Source organism: Tachypleus tridentatus, chromosome 6, assembly GCF_004210375.1.
Source record: "Tachypleus tridentatus isolate NWPU-2018 chromosome 6, ASM421037v1, whole genome shotgun sequence".
Classification (NCBI taxonomy): domain Eukaryota; kingdom Metazoa; phylum Arthropoda; class Merostomata; order Xiphosura; family Limulidae; genus Tachypleus; species Tachypleus tridentatus.
The window spans coordinates 128,331,231-128,354,528 of NC_134830.1; the positions used below are offsets into that span (position 1 = coordinate 128,331,231).

Below are 23,298 nucleotides of genomic sequence, written 5' to 3' on the forward strand. Positions count from 1 at the left end.
ACATGACTGTCACTGACTTTTGATGCAATGACTGGATATTTTGCACTATACTCTTTCCTAAATTTTTGATTCATAGTTTTAGCCATTTTAGATTTGCAAGAAACAAGACAATCTGGTGAACGAGGCCTCTTTTTGTCCATCTTGTGAACGATCGCATTGGTATTTCTATGCCACTTAGAAAACAAGAAATACCCATCTACAGAAGCGCTGATTGGCTGACAAGCACTGATGATGTAACTATGGATTCCCCCATGTACCCAGTATGGAGAAGCACCGCACTAAAACTATTGATATACATCAGAGACACAAATATTTTTATTATTTCAAGCACAAACATGATTATCGGAAGTAGCCATTTGGACTATGTCTTTTATTTATTATCAAAATTTATTTGTATCTCACTAGAACTTTTCTTTCCAACCTTTTCAAGCCCTGGGGGAACAATTTATTACTTTATTGTATAGGCCTATAGAGTATATAATAATTTGGGAGTTGTAACAAGTCATAATATTTGTCCGTATGAGCATATAGTCATAATGTATACATCAAAATCGTAATGATTATGCTCAAATCGTAATAGTTGGCATCTCTGCTAATATCTATGCAGAAAAAGAAGGTCTCAAATGTGATAAAATATGGCAGAAAACTAGAGGCATGTCAATTTAGGTCACATGGGATTCCCTACCCCAAATAATAAATCCTGGGATCAAGAACCTGAGAAGTAACATAAGTAGTGGAACATGACCCTGCCAACAGTTCACCATAATGATGAATGAAAGTAGCACTAAGGGTATTAATATATTGTTAGTTTATAAAGGCACCAACTTCAGCTCAAATATCAAGAAGAGGAGAAAGAAATAAAGATTCAAGTTATGAATCATTTAACCTGACTCAAGTATCATAATGTCAAACTGAAACTGGTTCAAGATTTAAAATAAAATCCTCCCAACAAAAATGAAGTGAAACCATCAGAATAGATAGGAGGACAGAGGTCCCTGGAACAAGAATGTTCCATAGAAGACACAGATAATAGCAGTCTTTGATAAGCATCACCAAAGAGGACACAGAAACCATCTGGGTATGAACTATCGAATATGTCAGAGACAAATGGAAAGCAAATAGCAGAGAAAGTATGGTTACTCTTCCAAGTGGTAGAAGTTTTAGGAATGAAAAAAATGGTCCAGGGAGAGGAGTACGTAAGTGCAATGGAAGAGGGTGAAATAACCATCCAGAGCATAGAAACATGAACAATAGTAACTGTATATGAGAAGGCAGAAATAAATCTGAATAAAAAAAAATGGCACAAAAAAGGAAAAGGTCAAATGTGAGAGCATGAAAACAACATTAAGATCCCAGTTCAAGTATGGGAGTTAGGTGAGGAGGTTGGAGACAAAACAAAGGAGAAACAGAAAGTACAGTGAATGAAATACTCTGTGGTACCAGGAAAAGTGAAATGCCATGGACAAGGCTGCCTGATAACTAGCAAAGACAGCATCCAATAAACCACAGATAGACAGCTAGATAAAAAGATGAAAATACAGTTCACAGTACTACAGTCAGAAGTAAAGTTTCAAATGGACCAATGATGAAAGACCTGCCACTTCTGTTGATAGACATATACAGTAGAAGGACAACAAGAATGTGACAACTGGATAGTCTAGCTTGATGGGTAATAAACTAGACAAACCCTACGTGTAAATATGGAAGGGATCCTGAGTAGAGGAATAATATCTGGAAGCAAAGAAGCAGAAAAAAAAAAAAAAGATCTGATAGAGTTTTGCTTAACAAAGCAAGAACCCAAGGAAGGAGGAGAAGAGGGAGTAAAGGCATAACGAACGAGGTGAGACTAGGCTTTGCTGCAAATGCTGACAGCCAAAACCAGCTAGCAGAATGCAGAATAGCCAAGAAAGGCCACCTTCCATCAGGTACTTAGCTACTGATAAATGACAGACAGCTAGATAAATCCAATAAGAGTGAGCAAAAAAAAAAGCCAATGTCAAACACCTGAAAACAAAGAACTTGGAATGGATGCTTCCTTGACAACTGGTTAAGAAACAACCATGAAAGTGACAGAGTAGATATTAAAAGGAAACATGTACAATGAACAGCAAAATGTTTGAGCATGTTGATGTGAAGGGGATGCTCATTCTACATTCAAATGTTTTCTTCCAGAAATATGCTTCAATCAGAAAGGAAAACATCAGTGAAGAGAGAGATCCAGTTTAGGAGATAGTAAGCAATGCTAGAAGTAGTAAAAGCATGATGAGGTATTATCAAAAGGACTGAAGTTCACAAGCTAAGAGAACAGAACCTGAGAAAGACATCCTTGGATTTGCAGGGCCCAATGGTGGAGGCATGCTTGACCCAAAGGAATAGAAGTTCCAGGGAAACCAAAGATGCCAAGAATCAAAAACCTCCTCAAATAGGAGAGAAATAAAAAGCATGAATTATAGTAGCCATGTATACCAAAGCTTGCAAATGACGAGAAGATGGCCAAAATTGGTGAGTCAACCAGCCGATTGAACCTGGGTAACTCTAAAGCAATCACTCTACAGAAATTCAAGACCAATTTGGTGTGTGGCAGTGCCCTAGATGCAACTCAACCATTACAATCATCTCCTCCTCTTCACAAGTTGTCACACATAGCAAACACAAGGGTGGATGTTTAGATGCTAAAATAGATAAATTGAAGATGCAAAACCTTTCCTGGTAGGTCTCCTCACCAGGTACAGGAATTCAACTCATTGAGCAAAAGCTAAATTTCATCAAACCTAAATAAGTAATTTAAATATGATATCAAGGGTAGATGTATCAATGCTTCAGGCTTATAGAATCACATCCTTATAAAAAAAAATCAAATTACAAATACTAACATTTTAATTAATACATGTATAAAAAATAAATCTGACATTTTTCCTAACTTACAGTGTACTAGAAGATGAAAATCGTAGACACAAGTCCTATTATAACTATAGCATCAAAATATCACCCAGCTGATGTACAACTATCAATAATTTTGTTTTAATTTAGGTTCACAAGAAGTTTTTTGCAACTTGCTCAGTAGCAAAAGCAGCTTGTTCAGTAGTTGTTTTTACATCTGAAGATAACACTTGTTTCTTCCATACTATCTTTAATTATATTCACAACACAGTATTTATACTCATATTTCTATACAAAACCTCTTCTTACCAAGTTTATTCTAACATCCCTTTAGTGTGTCCATCCTTACATTCAATTTTAATATTTGTGTTGTTCAATTTATTGGATAATGTGTATGGTACTACAGACTGTTTTTGTAATCTGCTCCCAGTATGCCTGATCTGAAAATTAACACTGGCATTTTGGTGTTTATTTTTATAGTTGAAAGATAAAAATGGTGATTAAACAGAAGTACTAATAGTGTGGTTGAGAAAAAGTTACATTATGCTCAGGCCTCAATTATTTGTTCTTGTGTTATTGATATCCCATTTAAATAAAAGACAAAAGTTAAGTAATGTTTCACATGGAGGTCACATTTTCATAGAAACAATTCACATACACATTGAAGATGTAACAAGTTATGCAGATGCATCACTGATATATGAACTAAATTTTCTCTACTGATTGTATCCACTGGTTCATTTATACATAGTACTTCAAAGCAACATGGCTCTCGGTATCAAAAACAGGACAAATCTATATTCAATTCTTAAAATAGTTGAATTTTCTAATCATGAAGCTCCTTTATTCATAAAGTTTAATTTTTTCACTTGATTTCTTTCCTTTACAACATCTTTTATTTTTTTAAATACCAAAAATACTTAGGATTTAACCAAAGACAAAAATAATATACAATTACTCCCACGAAGTATTAAAAATGATATAAAAGACTATATTGCAGCAATAAAACATTGCAAGACACTTAATTTTCCATTAATATAATGTACAGAATAAGACAGCTAAATTCTAAAATTTATCACCTGTATGATGTACAGAAAAAATATGATTAATGTAAATACAAAAACTAACTACAGAAACATGTCACCTATATACTATACAGAAATAGCTAAAAATAACTTGTAATCAGTATGAAGTACAGGGAAACACAGCTAAACAACTGAACAAATCAAATATGAAATTAAAATAAAAAAAATTCAGAAGATTTTTTTGAATATTTAATTCTTTGTTTGTTTTTACTTTTGGTTCAAGGCTACAATTCTCCCGTTAGTACATCCAGGAATATTCATGTAATTTTGAATCTAAGGATTATTCTATACTTCTTAGCAAGTACTCACTACTTGTGCTGTAAGTTCTTTAATTTTAAAGCTGGCATTTTTTTCATCCTTCAACAGTGCCCAAGCTTCTTTAATCTTGTTGAGTCGGTATAAACAATAGGCCTTTTCCGAAGTTTAGAGACCTGGAAGCAAAACATATTATATACAGAGAGTTGTTTAAATTATAATTGTCAAAAATAAAATATTTCAAAAAATCAAATTCCTTAGGCAATGTTAATTATTTATTATTTTTATTTTAAATTTATAGTTGCTATACACGTGGTACCAGTACAAATTATCTGCACCTAATAAATACATAATGTGCTTCACTAGCATGTAAAAAGTAATTTTATTTGTTGAATCAATATCAAAAACCTTGAAACTTTAATTCTGTTTTGTTCAGTAAATATTGAATAATTTTATTGCAATACTTATAGCATGAACTTTATAAAACCATTTTTGTATGTGATGATGTTGCATTTGCAGTAACTGATATCATCATTCAGAGAGAAAATACAAATTTTGTCATATGCAAGATAAACTCAATAACAATTGTTATGTTCACTGAAACGTTTAGCAAAAATGTCCCAATGAATCATGTTCAGTTATATAATATGGGGTTTTCCATACTTTAGAAAAATGCCAGGTTTAATATTTTCCTCATTTTTTACATAATCAGAAAAGAAAATCATGAAATATATCATACTGCAATGCTAAAAATTCACACTTCTATGGACCCAAGTCCCAAATCTTTCAGGCAATTAGAAATGCCTTCATTTATTCCTAATAGTTTTCAGGCCACCAAGATAGTACCCAAAAATTAGTCCTTCAATCTTTTGGTGTTCAAGTAGCTGTGCTCTCATCTGAACACTCTTCTTGATTTTTTTTTACCATTATTCTCAATACCTCACTTCTCCTTTTCTAGCCGTCTGTTTTTATTCCTTCAGATTTAGCTGGGGATGTATTCTGTCAGGACTGATCAAACTTTTGGTTTATCAATACATACACTCCTACTCATGTCTTCCTTCATTCAAGGTACTCCATGTTGAGTCATCCTGGCAACTCCATACTAGACAGCTCAGCCATAATTTCCTCTATTGCACCTTCTCCTGTTCTTTCCTCATTTTCTACTACTACTGTAATTCTTCCTACTCCTCCATTTCCTATCCAACAGTGTCATTACTCTGACTTGACTATCTTTATATGTAGCCTTCCTTCTTATCCAGTTCATTCTACCTCCCTCCTTGTCTATCTGTGACAAGGGTCCACATGCTGTTGTCCATCTCTGTGTACATTTCCTTCCTTGTATCCCCTGGCTTTTCAAACTTTTTCACTGGTTGTTCAAATAAGACTCACTGCTTCCAACCAAGGATAGTTACTAGGTAGCTCTACTTAACACTTTGAGGTTTTCCTATTGTTATATTGTACTGTCCTATTGTATCCATAATTTTGTTCTTTTTGCCACCTTCATCAGTGTCATCAGTTTTTCCTGATTTAGACTTGAATACTGTTCTTCACACCCTTACTTTGACCCTTTAATTACTTGTCCCTTGTACCATCCTTCAGTTAAGTTTAACTTCTCACTTTTTGCCTGTGGCTATGAAAGATGTCCTAAGAAGGTCAAAACATGTTCTGTATTTTAAGATTTAATACCCATACCCCCCTTCTCAAGAATACATTTTTACTTCAAGTGGGTTTCTCATCATCATGAATAGAAGAGAATCCAACTGCTGCAGATCCACAGAATGTAGCTCAGAATAACAGTAAGTAAAAGCATGAGATTTCATACTACATGAGGGTGAAGGCATACTGACTACAAAATGTAACTGGCCTGTAAAAGTGTTGGAATGGACACCAATATTTGGTGAAGAGGGGGAAAGAACAAAATGCTAGCCTGCAGTCGTATAACTTCAAAGAAAAGGAGAGAAAGCAAAGGAAATTGGGAAAAAAGAAAATTTACAAACCTTATTGATCAACTCCAAAAAACAGGTAGGATCTAAACATGTCTGTGTGACACAGAATGGGGAAAAACAGACTGTTGAAATTAGACTCATTCTCTAGTTCAGGTTTCCCTGAATAAGGAATAACAGGACAATCTTCTCACAGGTAGTAATCTATCAACATACCAAAGTCATGACATCCAATAACCACAGACCCAAAGCCACTGTAGATGAAACAAGGATAACTGCAATAGGAACAATATTGGTAGAAGTAGTTGTAACATTAAACTCAAAATTAATTATTGTTATGAGTATAAACAGAAAAAAAAAATACAAATGGAACACAAAAACATACAATTAATGTGTGCAAATGAAAATTTAAGAAACAAGTATAGCACACTAAAAATAATCAAGTTTTCAGAAAAACAAAATAAGTAACGTTGAAATTCTATGAAAAAAGTTTAAGCAAAAAATGTCTAAACACCATAAAAGCCAATTGAGAAACAAGTTCAATTCAGCTGCACAGAGGGAAATAGCTGTGCTAGGAGTTCTGTTACACTTCTATTGATGGAGGGATGTCAAGGTGGGAATACCAAGGCTAGTGGCAAACAAATATTTTTGAGCACATAGAGGGCAATACAAGTTGAGAAAAGCAACTTTTCTCAAATAAAACTTCAATTTTATTTGAATGTAGTAAGTTACTTTCTACATCTGGTAGAAAGTACCAGATATAGTACTTTCTATATCTGGTATAGATATATAAAGGTTATTTATATATATATAAATATATAAATATTTATATATTTAATACTCCATTTAATCATGGAGTAAATACCTTAGGAAAGGGTATTGATTTACCCTTTACCAGAAGGGTAAATGATTATTACATAATCAAATTGAGGATTATGTAACATAACATAATCCTGTATGTTACAGTGAATGGGTCAGAATGTCAAAAATGGGAAGTATGTTATGACACTATGCATAAAACCTATGCACAGTCAGTGCATAATCTCATTATGTGGGAGAGAGATATCACAGCATAAAATACTTTCCTTCATCTGAGAACTGTCAAATATCATATGTATAATCTCTAAAACTTCCAAAACAAATAAACATGTTTTTCAATAAAACTTTATTTTCTCTAACCAACCTCTGTACTCATTTGGTCAGTTTGATCAAGTTTTGTAATTACTATAAAAAAAAATGAAATAAATCTGTTACCCTTCTTTCTTTCTAAAATTACTGCATATTGGAGTATAAAACTACAATTGTTTATCCTAAGCTATTTAAAACTGATAACATTATACATTCTTTGTAGAATGACTGCATTTTGTATTATAAAACTACAACTGTTTATCCTAAACAGTTTAAGGCTCATAACAGTATACATCTGTTTCTACCTCATTCTATTGTTTTACTGCCTTATCTTGCATAATGAAACTGTTAGAGTTTTCAAGGAATAACAATAACTTAACTGATATTGATTATTATGTTTTTTTCCAAAAGCCTTTGGAAAATTTTCAAATAAATTAAGTTAGATACTTAAGAAATTAACAGAAGTTAAGAAATAAAATGAAAACTGCCTTAGTGGTGGAAAGCAAAAAGTATTGACTTGTATATTTCTAGCTGTGAAAGTATGACTAGTAGGATAATTTAGTGGCTTTAATGTTTATTATTCATACCAATAATATGCATTGATATTTTGGGAAAGTGTCTTTAATTTGCTGATGACAGGCATGAAAATATTTTTAAGAAATGTTATCCAAAAGAATCTATGTTACAGTGAATGGGTCAGAATGTCAAAAATGGGAAGTATGTTATGCATCTAATATATAAAAAATTGAAAAAACTACTTATGTCAAAAGAGAACTGTTATTGTGAAAGTTGAGAATGCCTTAGGTTCTACTCTTGATAAAGCCCTTGTGAAATGCATAACTGTTCTTTTTTCAATAGAATAGAATTTTGAATTTATAAATGCTAGTAATTATTGTAATTTAAAAAACTCTGTCACAGCCTTACATAGAGTAATGTGTATTTTTAGTCCCTATACCTTAAGAATTTCAGAACATTGGAAAGTGAATGAAACAGTCTACTTTAATGCTTCTAGGTTTAAGCCATCTAAACTATAAAAAGAGGTTTAGCACATGGGACTTGTTTTCTCTGTACTGCAAAGAAGTATAAAGAAAAGGTTTAGCTGTGCAAAACTGTTAGGGGCTTACACAACCTTAATCTGACTACCTGTTTTGATAATGGAGTGACAACTAAGAAACAGTAACTAGAATATTAAAGTAATAGATCTAAGCTTTGGAATCTCTGATGTAGATTTATTTTAAGACAAGACCATGATGATGATTCTAGGAATGAAAGGATTATCTAACAGGAATATGTTAAGATCATGTAACTATTTTCTGGTTGGAAAAGAAGAGTATGAGTTGTCTTATTGGATTTTATAAGATAATTCAGTGTACAAATAGAATAAAGGCCTCTGATTTACTTGAGTTATATTCTGAATATAATGAAATAGTTCAACAAAGTTAAAAATTTGGAAAAAATAGGCTAGGCTCCAGTTTATAAATTTTTATTTTTCTGAAAGGGTAAATGACTTATTAAAGGGGTTGAACTTGCAGTAGTGGAAGCCAGCAATTTACATGAAATTAAATGGAACTTGATGATTTCCTCAATAACAACAACAACAAAAAAGAGGAAGTAAAGTTGATGATATTTTGTTGTACTTATGTTAAGATATTTGGTTAGAGTTGCACATTTTTTGTGTAACCAGATTAAGTTTAATATGTTTAAGAGACACACAGGGTTATTTTCATGCTAGTTTTTGTTTGGTGATATAGTCCTCAACTGTCCAAATTGCTTTGTGCCACCTTGTTCCTTCTTCTGTTCTAGTGCAATTATTACTACAAATCAAGTTTGTTCTTAAAATATACCTTTGCAACATTCTCATGGAGAAGTTTGAAAAAAGAAACCAGAAGACACTACACTCACTGATGTAATTAGATAATCCTCCTATTTTGAATATGTATGCTTGTGATTTTCACTTTTGTAACCAAACACTGGATAAATTAGCTATAGAAGAGCACTTGTAAAAAAAAAATTACTGTAAAACACTTACCTTTTATAAAATATAATGATATAATAAATATTTCAGAAGAACAATAAGCATATGGATATTAATGTTTCTTTACATATATGTTTAAATCTGGCATTAACTACTCATTAGAAAAAAAAAAGAACTGCCATCTGAGTACTTACTCTGATAACTTAGGATTCTTTTCAATTGCTTTTATAGCAATATCAAATTTAGATAAATGAATCAAGCAAACAATCTTACAATGGAAAGCTTTAGTGTCATCAGGATTTTCTTGAAGAACTGAAATAGAAAATGGAAAGACATTATTTTAATGAAACAATAATTAAATACATATTCAGTCACAGTACAGAACACTTTCTGGCCCATAAATAACTTGTTTCATATTTGTAAGTTAGGATAGTACATAATGAGTTTTACAATAATACTTAACCATAAAGATTGTGGTAAATATCAGAGTTATTAAAAACATGAAAGATAAAAATAAACAATTAATTTAGACAAAATTTATACTATTTCCACTTGTATATTTTCTCATACAATTGATTCTACATGAGGTCCCACTGTGGTCCAAAATCAGATGTGGGCTTATTGTTAAAAAATAAAACTATTACAAACTGATAATTTAACTAAACAATTTCCAGAAACCAAACAACAATTAAAGACCATGAACTCTGACCCTGTAATAAGAGTTAAAATCAGCCAGTTCTCTAAGACAATCAAGATCTAAAATCCATGCTTATTGTTGATTTAATATAAATCATCCAAGTAAATTTAATCCATTACTAAGTGTTGCCTCACACTAACTGTATAGAATTTACTAATAACTGTGTATAAAACATTGATACCTAACAGTCTTTGCTTGTCATCAAGCACACAGTGATACACAAAGACTATCTGTGTTGTGCCCACCACAAGTATTAAAATCAAGTTCTTAAAATTACAAGCCTTTAACTTAAAACTGAATCAGTTTAGTAGTACTCCAATATGTTTATATAATATGTATATATATTGTGTTTAAACAGTCAAAAAGATTAATAAGTAGACTAATTTGACTTCAATCTTAATTTGAAACAATCATAACAGCTATAAATGGAAATCGGAAAGAAAACTTATTACCCATCATGCCAGTTTGTTTATATTTGAACATAATAAATTCATGAGCATTTGAAACTCTACTAAAGGTATTTCAGTTTTGATGAAAAAAAAATTATGATCTTGTCTAACAATAGGTGATGTCTTTTAGTCTTAATAAAACTAAGGTTATGGGTTTTGGTTATCATAATAAATCACCTGCAAGGATCAAAGTTTGGGGTTGACAGGAGTGGCAAAGACACCACTGAGAAATGTATGCAACTGAAAGCAAACCCAATATGAAACTTGAAATTGTCAGAGTGAATCATGGCCACTCAATCCACGAGAAGAGAGAGGAAATAGGAGTGTGTTTGATAGAGGATGAGAATTTCATCCACGAGAAGAGGGAAGAAATAGGAGTGTGTTTGATAGAGGATGAGAATTTCAAGAACCCTGATTACAAGCTCTTCTTTGTAACCCACATGCTCATAGTCATGTGATCAATCAGAATCATGCCCAAACCAAACAGAGGGGCATCTATGAAAAGATGGAGATCCAGTTACAGGAGAAGCAAACATGTGCTCAATGTGATGTTAGCATAATCAAGCCACCAACATTTTTTGTTGTTGTTTTTAATCAGAAAATCATCAATTCTCCTAAAGCTCTTGTAAAAAGTCAATTTGCACTGCTTTTGACCAAACCAACCTCATTCCATAAATCACTCAGTTAATCACGTTAACATAAAATTTGTCATAAATGCTACTTTTAAAATAAGTGTTAATGCTCGTAATGAAAATTAAATATTCATTAAATATTAAATTATAAAATAAAATATACATCTATTAAGCTCTTCTACATCCAGCAAGCCCTTTCCAAAAATTCAATATTCCTCAAAGTAAGAAGACCAACAATGAACACATTATTCCAAATAGGGCTTAGCTAAAGATATATATAAATAAACGATATCCTCTTTGGACTATTTTTCTCTTAATGTCTATTGTAATTAGATGTATTTAATGAGCAGTACTTCAGATCTATATGTTGTCTTCCGTATCTTTTATAAGACATAATTCATCCTTACATATAAAATTATTTACAGGTCTAACAAATCCACCATTTTTCTAAATATATCCCCAAATTCTCATTTAAGCCTTGGATTTATTTACTGATATACTTATTACAAATCAAACAATTTATAAAATCACATGCCAAGACAGTAATAATATGAAGTTCTTGTTGAATATCAGAACTCACCAGATGGGCCAGACAATGAGATACAAAAGATTTATGAAATACTATTTATTTATGAAAACTAATAAAAATTATGGTTTAAATGCAAAAATACATCTGCAATTAACTTGTTTTCATAACAATTTTAAGCTTATTGGTTTTCTAATATTTTGCCAATTTTCAGCATTTAATCCATTATACTTACTTAGATTAAACATTTCCACAAATAGAAGCCAAGATTCTATTTGTCCTACCACTAACAATAGTACACTGTTTGGATAGTCTCCGAGATTAATAAACAAAGCAAAGATCCTTTTTTCTTCCATAATACTGTCTAGGTTATTCACAACAAGATTGTAATCTGTGTAATTATAACCCATATGCATTACCTCACACTTAAAACAATTAAAATCCATTTACAACCTACTTTTTCACTATTCCTTCTTCTGTCCAACTGAATAAAAAAAATGCAAGGATTCCAACATTTTGCTCCAAGGTGCCTCACTTGTGACACTTACTTAATTTGATTTCATCCCATTTATAAAAATGTTCAGCTTTTACTCTTAAATTATTTTGATTTAATGAGCAACTTACCTCCCCACCCATAAAAATAATATTAACATCTTTTATGTAGCACCTTGTCAAACGCTTAGTGAAAATCAATATATATATATAAAATACACACCCACAGCTTCATAAACATAAGCAGTAATCTCTTCAAGGACCTTCAAAAGATTAATAACACCATACTTTCTTTCCATAGTGACTATTCAACAAAATGTTAAACTTCATTAAATGACTTTGCATCACATCTTTTATTGTACATATAATTCCCTCTTGCATGGAAGAATACAGGTCCAAGAAATCCACCTACTCTCGAAGCATACTGTAAAAGTCTTTCATTTAAGATTGGGATTTATTCATAGATATACTTATTACAAACCAAAATATGTATTTCTCTCTCTTTGAAAATCACTAATTAGGCCTCATTTGACACATGTGAAATTTATCTTTTTTTTTTTTACCTGAGAATAGATACTGACTTATTATTAATGTTCAAAAGAAGGATACTAGAATAATAATGAATAATTTATAGACCTGTTGTAAAGTAACAAGCAAATTTTGAAAAGTAGGGAACTCATGAAAAACATTGTTCCAAATAGAAAAGTCATTTGTTTAGGTGGTATGGGAGGAATAATGAGCCTTTTGTAAAAATATAGAGGTCACTCTGAAAAATTATTTTTTAAATCCATGCATATTGGTTTAGTTTCTGTCAAATCTTTTAACTTTCTCACTAGTACCAAAAATGCTCTTTTCAAAAAATTTTTCATCACTCAAGAATAATAAAACCACACATCTAAACAGTAAAACATGTTTTCAAAATATTCACATTTCTATGGAAATAAAAGAATCCAGGATACTGACAGATACTCTTTTGCTTTGGAAGCTTTTGTTTTTGTTCCCTAGCCAGAACTACATAAATCTTTCACTTCAGCATCTAGAGATCTTGTGAAGTGCACTGGAAAATTGAATTTGATGTGTAGAAAATGCTCAAATATATATGTGTATTTACAAATGCTCAGTAACAATCAAGCAAAACATTTATTTTTAAATTTGAAATTGAAAATTAAGAAGCAAAAAACCCAAATTTGTTGTCTTATAATATAACCCACATCTAAAGGGTATAGACAAGGATGTCAAGAACAATCCCAGACCCCATAATCAGTAATATCATTGCCCCTTCCCTTCATTCTATTTATTAAACCTTTGTTTTCTTTTCATAAAAGAAATTTAGGTGACAAATTTATTTTCAAGAATTCATGAACACACAGTGGTATGCTCATTAAGTGGTATGCATTTCTTGTGAGCTTGGGTATATCTCACTACCAATCCACTCAACAAGCCCTGTGCCCTAGGGCAGCTCTTGTCAGCCTTGGGTATGAGTTCTTTATTTTTTTCTCTCAGGAGAATAACAGTAAAAGGCAATCTTATTGAAGTCTTCATATCATTCAGAGGGTCGCTGTGATAAAGACCTCTGATTTCTTTGAGCTGTATTCTGAAAACAACAGAATGAAAGGGCACAAGTTTAAGATTTGGAAAAGGCACACTTGGAACAGGAACCAGTTTTTTTGGTTTTTTTCTGACAAGTTGATCAGCTCATGAAATTAATTTTCACAGTGAAGCAAGCTGGCAACCTTACAAGAGTTTAAAGAAAGGACTAGGTGATTTCCTTTAAAATTAAAATATATAGTAAATTTAAAATTTTCACCTGCTCCACTTGTTGTCTGTAATGTTACGTTATAAAACAGTAACAGCATCATAAATGCAACTACCTATCTAAATATTTAGTAAAATAAAATCAGAAAAATTAGAAATAAAAACGGACAAATCATTAAGTACTGACATAACTAAGCATTAATTTTATTTTCAGTTGCAACACAATTAAAATTTAGAAACTTACAAAGTACATAGTAATAGTATCTTAAAATCAATAAAAGACAACTTTACTCATATTAAAGATCAAGCGTTGTAAGTATATCTCTCAATTCTTTCATACATCTCTTACTTTTTTCTGTGGTTTTCAGGGCCCTTTCGTAATCCCCACTTTGACCAAAACGATTTAATTCAGAATATAAATATGCCACGTTGTTGACATTCTGCGCCATGTTCACCACTTATGGCATTTAGTGCCATCTAGTTTTCTTATAAGTTAATATAAATTCAAAGAAAGAATATAACACCTAAATTTGAAAAGTGTTTTCGTGTGTGTGTGTTCTTATAGCAAAGCCACTTTGGGCTATCTGCTGAGTTCACCGAGGCGATTCGAGCCACTGATTTTAGAGTTTTAAATTCGTATAATTACCGCTGTACCAGCAGGTAACAAATTTTAAAAGAGAGGCACTACAGCAAAAATTACAAATATTAATTAAACTTTTGGCCCGGAATGGCCAAGTGGTTAAGGTACTCGACTCGTAATTCGAATCCCTGTTGCAACAAACATGTTCGCCCTTTCAGCCGTGGGGGCGTTAGAATGTGACGGCTAATCCTACTATTCCTTGGTAAAAAAGTAACCCAAGAGCTGGCGCTGAGTGGGTTTAATCCACGATTATTGTCTGGATTGTTTTGAATTTCGCGCAAAGATACACAAGGGCTATCTGCACTAGCCGTCCCTAATTTAGCAGTGTAAGACTAGGGAAAAGGCAGTTAGTCATTATCACCCACCGCCAACTCTTAGGCTACTCTTTTACCAACGAATAGTGGGATTGACCGGCACATTATAACGCCCCCACGGCTGAAAGGACAAGCATGTTTGGTGTGACGAATGCGAACCCGCGATCCTCAGATTACGAGTCGAACGCCTTAACCCACCTGGCCATGCCGTGCTATAAACGAATGTCATCATCACCCGGTATTCCCAGGTGGTCACCTTCCCAAATACTAACCGGGCTCGACGTTATAACGTATCTATGGTTATATTTAATTTTACTGTTTTTAATATGTACGAGGTCTGTTCAAAAAATACGGGGACTGACGTCATAAAACAAAATGTACTTTATTTAGAAGTTACAGGTCTGGGACCCCTTCAAAGTACTCTCCTCCCCAACGCACACACTTAACCCAACGGTGTTTCCACTTGTTGAAACAGTCCTGGTACGCTTCTTTTGTAATGTCCTCCAGCTCTTTCGTCGTATTTGCCTTAATCTCGGGAATCGTCTCAAATCTTCTTCCTTTCAAGGGTCTTTTGAGTTTGGGGAACAAGAAAAAATCGCAAGGAGCAAGGTCAGGTGAGTAGGGGGGGGGAAGAACAGTGATCGAGTGTTTGGCCAAAAACTCACGAGTTCTGAGGGCTCAATGGGCTTGAGCGTTGTCGTGATAGAAAAATCAGTCGCCACTCTTCCACATTTCTGGCCTTTTGCGACGGATGGCGTCCCTCAGACGTTTCAGAACTTCAATGTAGTAAGTCTGGTTCACTGTGGAGCCTTCGGGGAGGTATTCGTGGTGAACAACACCCTTAGCATCGAAGAAAACTGTCAGCATCACCTTGACCTTGGATCGAACTTGGCGAGCTTTTTTTGGGTCTGGGGGATGTTTCACCCATCCACTGGGACGATTGGACCTTCGTTTCAATGTCATAACCATAAACCCATGATTTATCACCTGTTATGATCCTTGACAAGAAGTTTTCATCTTCTTCTGAACGATCAAGCAGTTCCTGACAAACCTGGACGCGATGGGCTTTTTGTTCGTCCGTCATCAGGCGTGGCACAAATTTCGCAGCAACGCAGTGCATCTTCAATTTTTCTGTCAAAATCTCGTAACAAGATCCAACTGATATCCCACACTCTTTAGCAAGCTCCCTGACAGTCAGACGTCGATTTGATACATTTTTAAAAGTATTTTTGTGAAATAGGAAAGAAATTCGCGCATCATGTTGTTGGACAATAATGATGCCGCAGGTAGTGGTGATGACAAGCTGCCTTCCCTCTAGTCTTACACTCCTAAATTACGGACGGCTAGCGCAGACAGCCCTCGTATAGCTTTGCGCTAGATCCAAAACAAACAAATAGATACGTTCCATAACAAATTAAATTACTAATTGTCTCCAGTACAATAAATTACATTATTGAGGCAGAACTGGTAATATTAATAATATAAAGTTGTTGTACACTAAATAATGCATATTTGTAATAATACATTTTCGGGAACTGCAGAAAGTAAAAATTACATTGATAATTTGTGTAGTCAGAAATGACTCCATGTGAATCATGAGGTCGATGAAAAATTTACGTCTTAGAAAGGCCAATGGCTCTTTCGACATGCGCTCTTTAGGAAGAAAGTTTTCGAACACTCAAAACAGTTTCCAATGCTATCCGTTTTCCTTTCTAAAAAAAAGCAAGTATATTTATTATTACATGGTATGAAGCAATCAAATCACTGACATTTCCATCGCCAGCGTCGCACTTTTAATACAAACAAAAGTGCTCAACAATTTGTTGATTTCTCTTAATGATAACAATACATGGGAAATCATTCCACCTCTTGTGACTCCTACCATAACTTTCATGATATTTCTGTTCTTTTATGTGGAGAGACTGGACACTTATTATTTCATCATGAATAACCTGAGTTTTAGGAAACTTGGGAATAAAGTCAGTAGGACAATAATAAAGTACTAGTTCTCTAGAAGGCCAATCATTAATTTCTTCCCACTGAAAAGACATAATAAAGAGCATTATAAGTATAAGAAAAAGTTTGAATTCACTGCAGTGATGGAGAATTCGAAGACTATAGGAGATCGAGGGAGTTGGTCCAATGAAAGATTTGAAATAAAAATTACACTGAAACTGTAAAAATAAATAGTAAGGATTTATGTGAGAAGAATATAATTTTTATGGTTACAATGAGTGTTCTGTGTTTTTATATATAAGATAAAATATAACATTTATTGTTTTTATCATGTTTACATATCGCACGCTAACAGAACAGGGTGATTCTCAAGTTAAGGTCATTGACTGCCATATGACTGATGAACAAAGGTCAGTAAGAGAGTCTAACTGATTAGAAGTACACAAGAATTGTACACTAATTGAAATGGACTAGACTTGTATGAAAGTTAATTTGATATTGTGAAGCTGAGAGTACGACACAGGCAGGTGGTTATTTTTATGTATAACATTGAAGATAATATGAATGATAAATCTGATTTTCATAAATGCAGCTTTTGAAACTTTATTTCCGATTTGATTTTTTTATTCAGTGGTAATAAAATGTAATAGATATGAAGGCTTAAATTATGATTGTTAAATACAGAAAACTTGTAGATTATTTTTAGTGTCCCTTAACAGTTCAACTGAAATATGTTTTCTATGAAAAATGCATTCGTGTTTATGGAGTTTTACTGAACGTTAAATCGAAACTATAATTTTACTGATATACACTCAAGTGTTTACGAATTTTTAATGAACTTCGGATCAAACCATTATTTTATTATTCCCACATTCTTTACTAATGGGATTCCCTTAAATGCCATATGCCACACTTCAGTACGTGTTTGGTTGAAGTTCTTAAAATATGATTTATTGTTGTTGTTTTTTTCAAACATAATAAAGTTTTATCTCTATACTTAATCATTAATGTTATTTAATTATAACTTATTAATGATTTTCTGTTTCAGTGTACCTATTTCTTTAGTAATTTAACACAGTAAACAGAAAATAATGGAAAGCATCATATGTATTTGGGTTCAATGGTAATTTAGCCTGAAATCCTACATTATTTAGCTCTGCTTTGGCAGGAAGTGTGGTTACAATATATTGTGAAATGTTTCCTTCCAAGATGTGTTGGTTTGGTCTACCCGCAAACAAGTTGAGGTTAAGATAATTATGATTTTATTCGATAAAACGATTTTTGGAAAATCTCCAGCCCAGCTATTCTGTAACTCCTACTCGATTAATTAAATGCACAAGAGTGAGGCATAAAAAAAGCTTGTGAAAGCATAGCCTCTCCACATAAATTGTCTTTCACAGGGCAACATCTTAATCAATTTGAAATTATTTTACAATAAATGGGAAGAGACCCCAATTTCACATAGTTGAGAAAATAGCCTACTCAAACACAAAATTCACACATCACCTAAACAATGAAATTGAGAATACTACAGAGTCAAATGATTAAAAACTACTTTTCAAGAATTCATTATTAAAATATCTTAATTGTTTTTATCACTGTACATAAAAATAGAAATAAAAATTAAACAGGATTAAAATAGTTCAAATTTCTCCCATTCTTGACAAATAAGAAAGAAGGCAGCTAGTAAACATCACCCACGACAAACCCTTGAGCTACTATTTTACTAATGAATAGTTGGATTGACCATCACATTATAATGACTTCACGGCTGAAAGAGCGAATACGTTCGGCGACAGATATTCGAGTCTAGCACTGTAACCACCAGACCATACTAGACTTCACAAACAAAGGAAAATGAACAGGCGACAGGAAGAAGATGTTGCAATTAAAATACCTTTTATTAATCCTAGAGTTAATATTATTATTCAGAATGCTAATTGTCAACTTGAAGACAAGCTTGGAGAAAGAAAAAGAGAAAGTGAGGTATATGGATGTACTATGCATTTGCTTATGTCTTCTTGTAATAATATAGTATTATTCTCAATTTATCATTTCTTTTGTATATGTTTAGTTGACATAAAATGTGTTGAACAAAATTCCATTTAGGTGATTTCATTCTAGTTGCATTTATTATTTGGTTATACTTAAGTAGGTAATTTTTGTTCCACTCGTGGGAGTTGCTGCTGCAATTGCCATATTGTGTAGGAATGTCTTTGACGGTGTTCTTCAGTTGTAGCTTTGATGATACTTCAAGGACACAGCCTCCTCTATGTTTGAATGCAAACGAACAATCAATTACATAGCGCCAGTTGCTACGGGTAAATATGTACATAGAGAAAAAATATCAGACTACACGGTTTCAGATTGAGCGACTGAAGATAGACGATCCAGTATAAGCAAATGCTGCGTGTCAATAAAGGAAATTAATTCAATTTTACTTAGATATACAACACTAATACATTATAGTTTGCAAATACGTTTTCCAGTAATGTTAAGAATTCATCAGTAACGTTTGTAAATATTCAGAATGTCATTCATTTTGGCTATTTTGCAATAAAATTGAAAGTGATTAGCTTAACAGATTTTTTATCTATGAAACAAACATCAAAATTATCTATATAAATTACAACTTATTCAAATTAATCTTTATGGTAGCAGTGAAATATTGCAAAAACAAGTAATCATTAGCTCAAAACAAAGTTTGATTGTGTTTTATAGACGTATGTTTACTTGAACTTATGCACAAGTTTACCACAACATGAATTTCAATTCCTAAAATTTTAATTTATCAAAATAGTAATACTGTGCTGACTCAATGTAGAATTACTCTATTAAATTAATATCAGCTCAGCTAAGCCTTTTTTTTTTATTAAACCTAACTTAACATATCGAGATAAAAAAGAATATTTACATTTTTGCACGTGAGTTAATCTATCATTGTTGGGCACATTCGATGATCAAAAGGGAAAAATAATTATACGGTAAAAATACACACATAAATTAATCAGTTTTACAATGAATGGCCCAGTCTTCTACCCTTGAAGGTTTGTAGCTGTATATTTTTTACTCTAATCTGCTTTCGGTTACAATACCTACATAAACTTAATAAATATGTGAAATAACGTTCGAAATCACAAGTAATTTTATTATATTTTTGTAGTTTACACAAACATTTGTAGTTAACACAAAGTTTATGAGTCATGATTACACATTTTGAAATAACAGACAAAATATCCAGTAATAATCATAAAACCCTTACAAAATGCAAGATATCATACTAAAACATCTTTCTAAATCAAAACTCAGAAAAAAATAGGTATAGTATTTTTTATCAATTTTGTAAAAGGAAGAGGTTATATCATACTTTCACTTTATAAATTCTGATACATAAGACCTGCCATACAGTTACAGAACTGAAAATTATTTGTTCTACATCAATGAAAACAATTCACAGTGCCCTCCGTTTTTGAGAATTCTTTGGTCTTTCTTTGTGTTTTTTGAGTTAAAATCACATATTTGAAGATTTAACACCAGAAAGAGTGTTGTACACTATCCAGTTCATTAAATGTGATTTTCCAAAGATGTACAAGACAAAAGTATCATGAAATTGTGTGCAAGATAACAAGATCACTCATGAAGGCGCATGTAGCCCTCGTTTAGCTTTGCACGAAATTCAAAACAAACACTCATGAAGTTTCTACAGGCAAAATAGTCTCTAAATTTTAATCTGACTGCTCGATAATTAACTTCAATTAAGTTGTAACTTTCCTGTTAGTTTTCGCCTAACAATCTTAATTGTCCTAGCTATGTATCTAGTAAATGACAAATGGCTCGCTCCAAAAGAATTCTGCTACAGTTCTATTAGATATATCTGGGAATTACTGCAAGATGTCAGAGTACTGTTTCTTTACTAAGTATCACTCAATAATTTGGAAACTAAAGGTTGTTACATCCTTTCAGTTATTGATTTTACATCCAACAAAATATCCTAACTGCTAAATAATTAAACACTATCACAGAAGTCCACCATGGAGTACTAATTAGAAACTTTGGTGGGACTAAAGGCTCTAGACATATCATGGGTGCAAAGGTAACACAAATCCATTGTGGACTGACAGACATAGTACTGATGTGCATACAATCTGGCACATGTATTAATAGTTATGAGTGTGGGATGACATACTATATTATCACTATGAACCACGGAGATGTGGTAGTCAACTTGTGATTAAGTTGGTGGCCCTGAGAGCTCTACGGCAGAAAATAATTAATTGCGCATATAATCCAAGGACTGGGAACACTATGAAGTGTCAAACACTGTTGCAAATGTGTGAAAACTGTTTTTCTAGCCGTATTTGCATATACTGATATAGATACTGCATAAGGGATGTTGGCCACAGAAAAATTGGTTACACTAATTTTAACTGGGGCAGAGTAATATATTCTCTTCTGCAGAGTATCATCTCGGACGTAGCTAGTCCACTGCTGCAAACCGCAACACGTAATCAATATGTACTTCTCAATACTGATTATTTCCTTAACTTATCCACTAACTAGTATAACAATGCAGTCCATTGGAGATGTACTGGCTCAAAAATGAATGTGATGTTTTGGCACACCTGGAGATCTCAAATGGATGAGGAGTTAACTTAAACAGACAGTTATTTGCTACATTGTGTCAAGTGCTGGGTGTGGTGAAAACGTACATTTAACATATCAGCTTTAAGTAATTACATGATTTGGTTGGACAGACATTCCAGTATTTGTTTTCTAAGTTTATTAACAGAATTATAAGGTCACTATAGAGGTGGATGTGGGATCGGGATGGCATTATATGTGATTAATATTAATCTATATAAATTATATGCAAATTAATACTTAATCATTACTTTATTAATTAACGGTTAATTCTTCAATTAAATGCTTAATATGTAAACTGATATACGAAGATGCACACCAAATTAATTAGATAATAAATACACAAGGTATATATACATTTAAATTAATTAATAAGCACATAATAATCAATTTTCACATTTAATATTTTGTTGACTACATATTAATTATGACATTAGTATGGAGGTAACAATAAATTTAAAATGAAATTATTTTAAATAATTAATATGCAAGTCCTTGATATCAGATGTTTTTCAAAAATCAAGTTCTTCGTATGTGGCCTGGCAAAGCCAGGTCGTTTAGACGCTCGACTCGTAATTCGAGGGTCGCGAGTTCGAATCCCCATCACACCAAACATGCTTGCCTTTCAGTCGCGGGGGCGTTATAAAATGACATTCAATCCCACTAGTCATTGGTAAAAGAGTAGTCCAAGAGATGGCGCTGGGTGATGATGACCAGCTGCCTTCCCTCTAGTCTTACACTACTAAATTAGGGAGATAGCCTTCGTGTAGCTTTGCGCGAACTTTGAAACCAAACAATCTTCGTACGTGGCACTATGTGATTATGCCATCAACAGCAAATGGCGTGTTGCTAGGATATTGTTGACATCATAGGACTGCATATAGATTCCAATGTATACTCATAGTTTTCTTTTATATATTAAATTGCTTTAAAAAATGGGTTGTTCTGCAGAAAGGTAACGTTACTAACACATTTAATGTACAGCAATATTTGTTACATTTTCACCTTTATATTTAATTTGCATGAGATATTTTTGCATTTCTTGACATTTTATTTGTAAAACACTTATAATTAAATCATGTAGTTTTTATTTCTAAATTATAGATATGTCATTTATAATATATTTATGTAAAATTAGAAACTAAATAAGAGTGTTGACACACATATATGGGAATATTTATTCACAAAAAACTTTAAATGATAGGCAGAGGATTATATTCTTTGGTCAACTGCTGAGATTTCTAGTTAAGCTTTCACAGTAAACTGACAAAAAAAGATCAAACCATAGATTAATGTTGATGTCATTGTAAATGTGAAAAGTAGAACTGGTATGTGTAATCCTAGTTTTCTCTTTCTTAGGATATGATGGTCCTGAAAAGGCATCTGAAATTCAATTGTATAAACAATCATTTTCTCCAGTTGAATATTTCTTATCTTTTCCATCACCTGGACAAATCCTCATTTGAAAAACATTATGCCAATTTCTCAGTATAGAAATATTCCAGTATATTAGTATCTGTAGTATATCCAAATGATCTAACATTCTAGAAACCAAACACAATAGATCACACTGAACAAAACATAAGGAATACTTCCTGAAGTGATTCAATCTAATTTGACAATAGAATGTTTCTACATTTTAGAAAATTCTACAGAACAATATTTACGTGAAATTCACAAATTAATTGGTTATCTGCATTGTGCTGGAATTTTGTACCAAATAATTGTTCACTCTCTCCTTTATAATCTGCCACTACATTATATTATTTGGGAGAACTTTTTCACGTTAGGAAATTTTGAGGAACACACACATTTAACAAATCATGCAAATTTTCAGTTTGTAAACTCAGAAAAACTAGTTCATTTTACATTTTAAAACAAATATTTTCCATACATTGACACTTGGCCAGGTGAGTTAAGGTGCTAGACT

The 23,298-nt window shown here is 32.6% G+C and overlaps 1 protein-coding gene across 1 annotated transcript in view; it reads right to left on the reverse strand.

Moving 5' to 3' along the window:
- Positions 1-14,305, reverse strand: part of LOC143253631 (signal recognition particle subunit SRP72-like) — a 93,075-nt gene extending 78,770 nt beyond the window's left edge. The window contains 3 exon segments of the mRNA XM_076507788.1: positions 4,275-4,376; positions 9,457-9,578; positions 14,167-14,305. Coding sequence (XP_076363903.1) covers positions 4,275-4,376; positions 9,457-9,578; positions 14,167-14,266 — 324 coding nt within the window. The 5' untranslated portion in view covers positions 14,267-14,305.
- Positions 14,306-23,298: the final 8,993 nt, after the last annotated feature.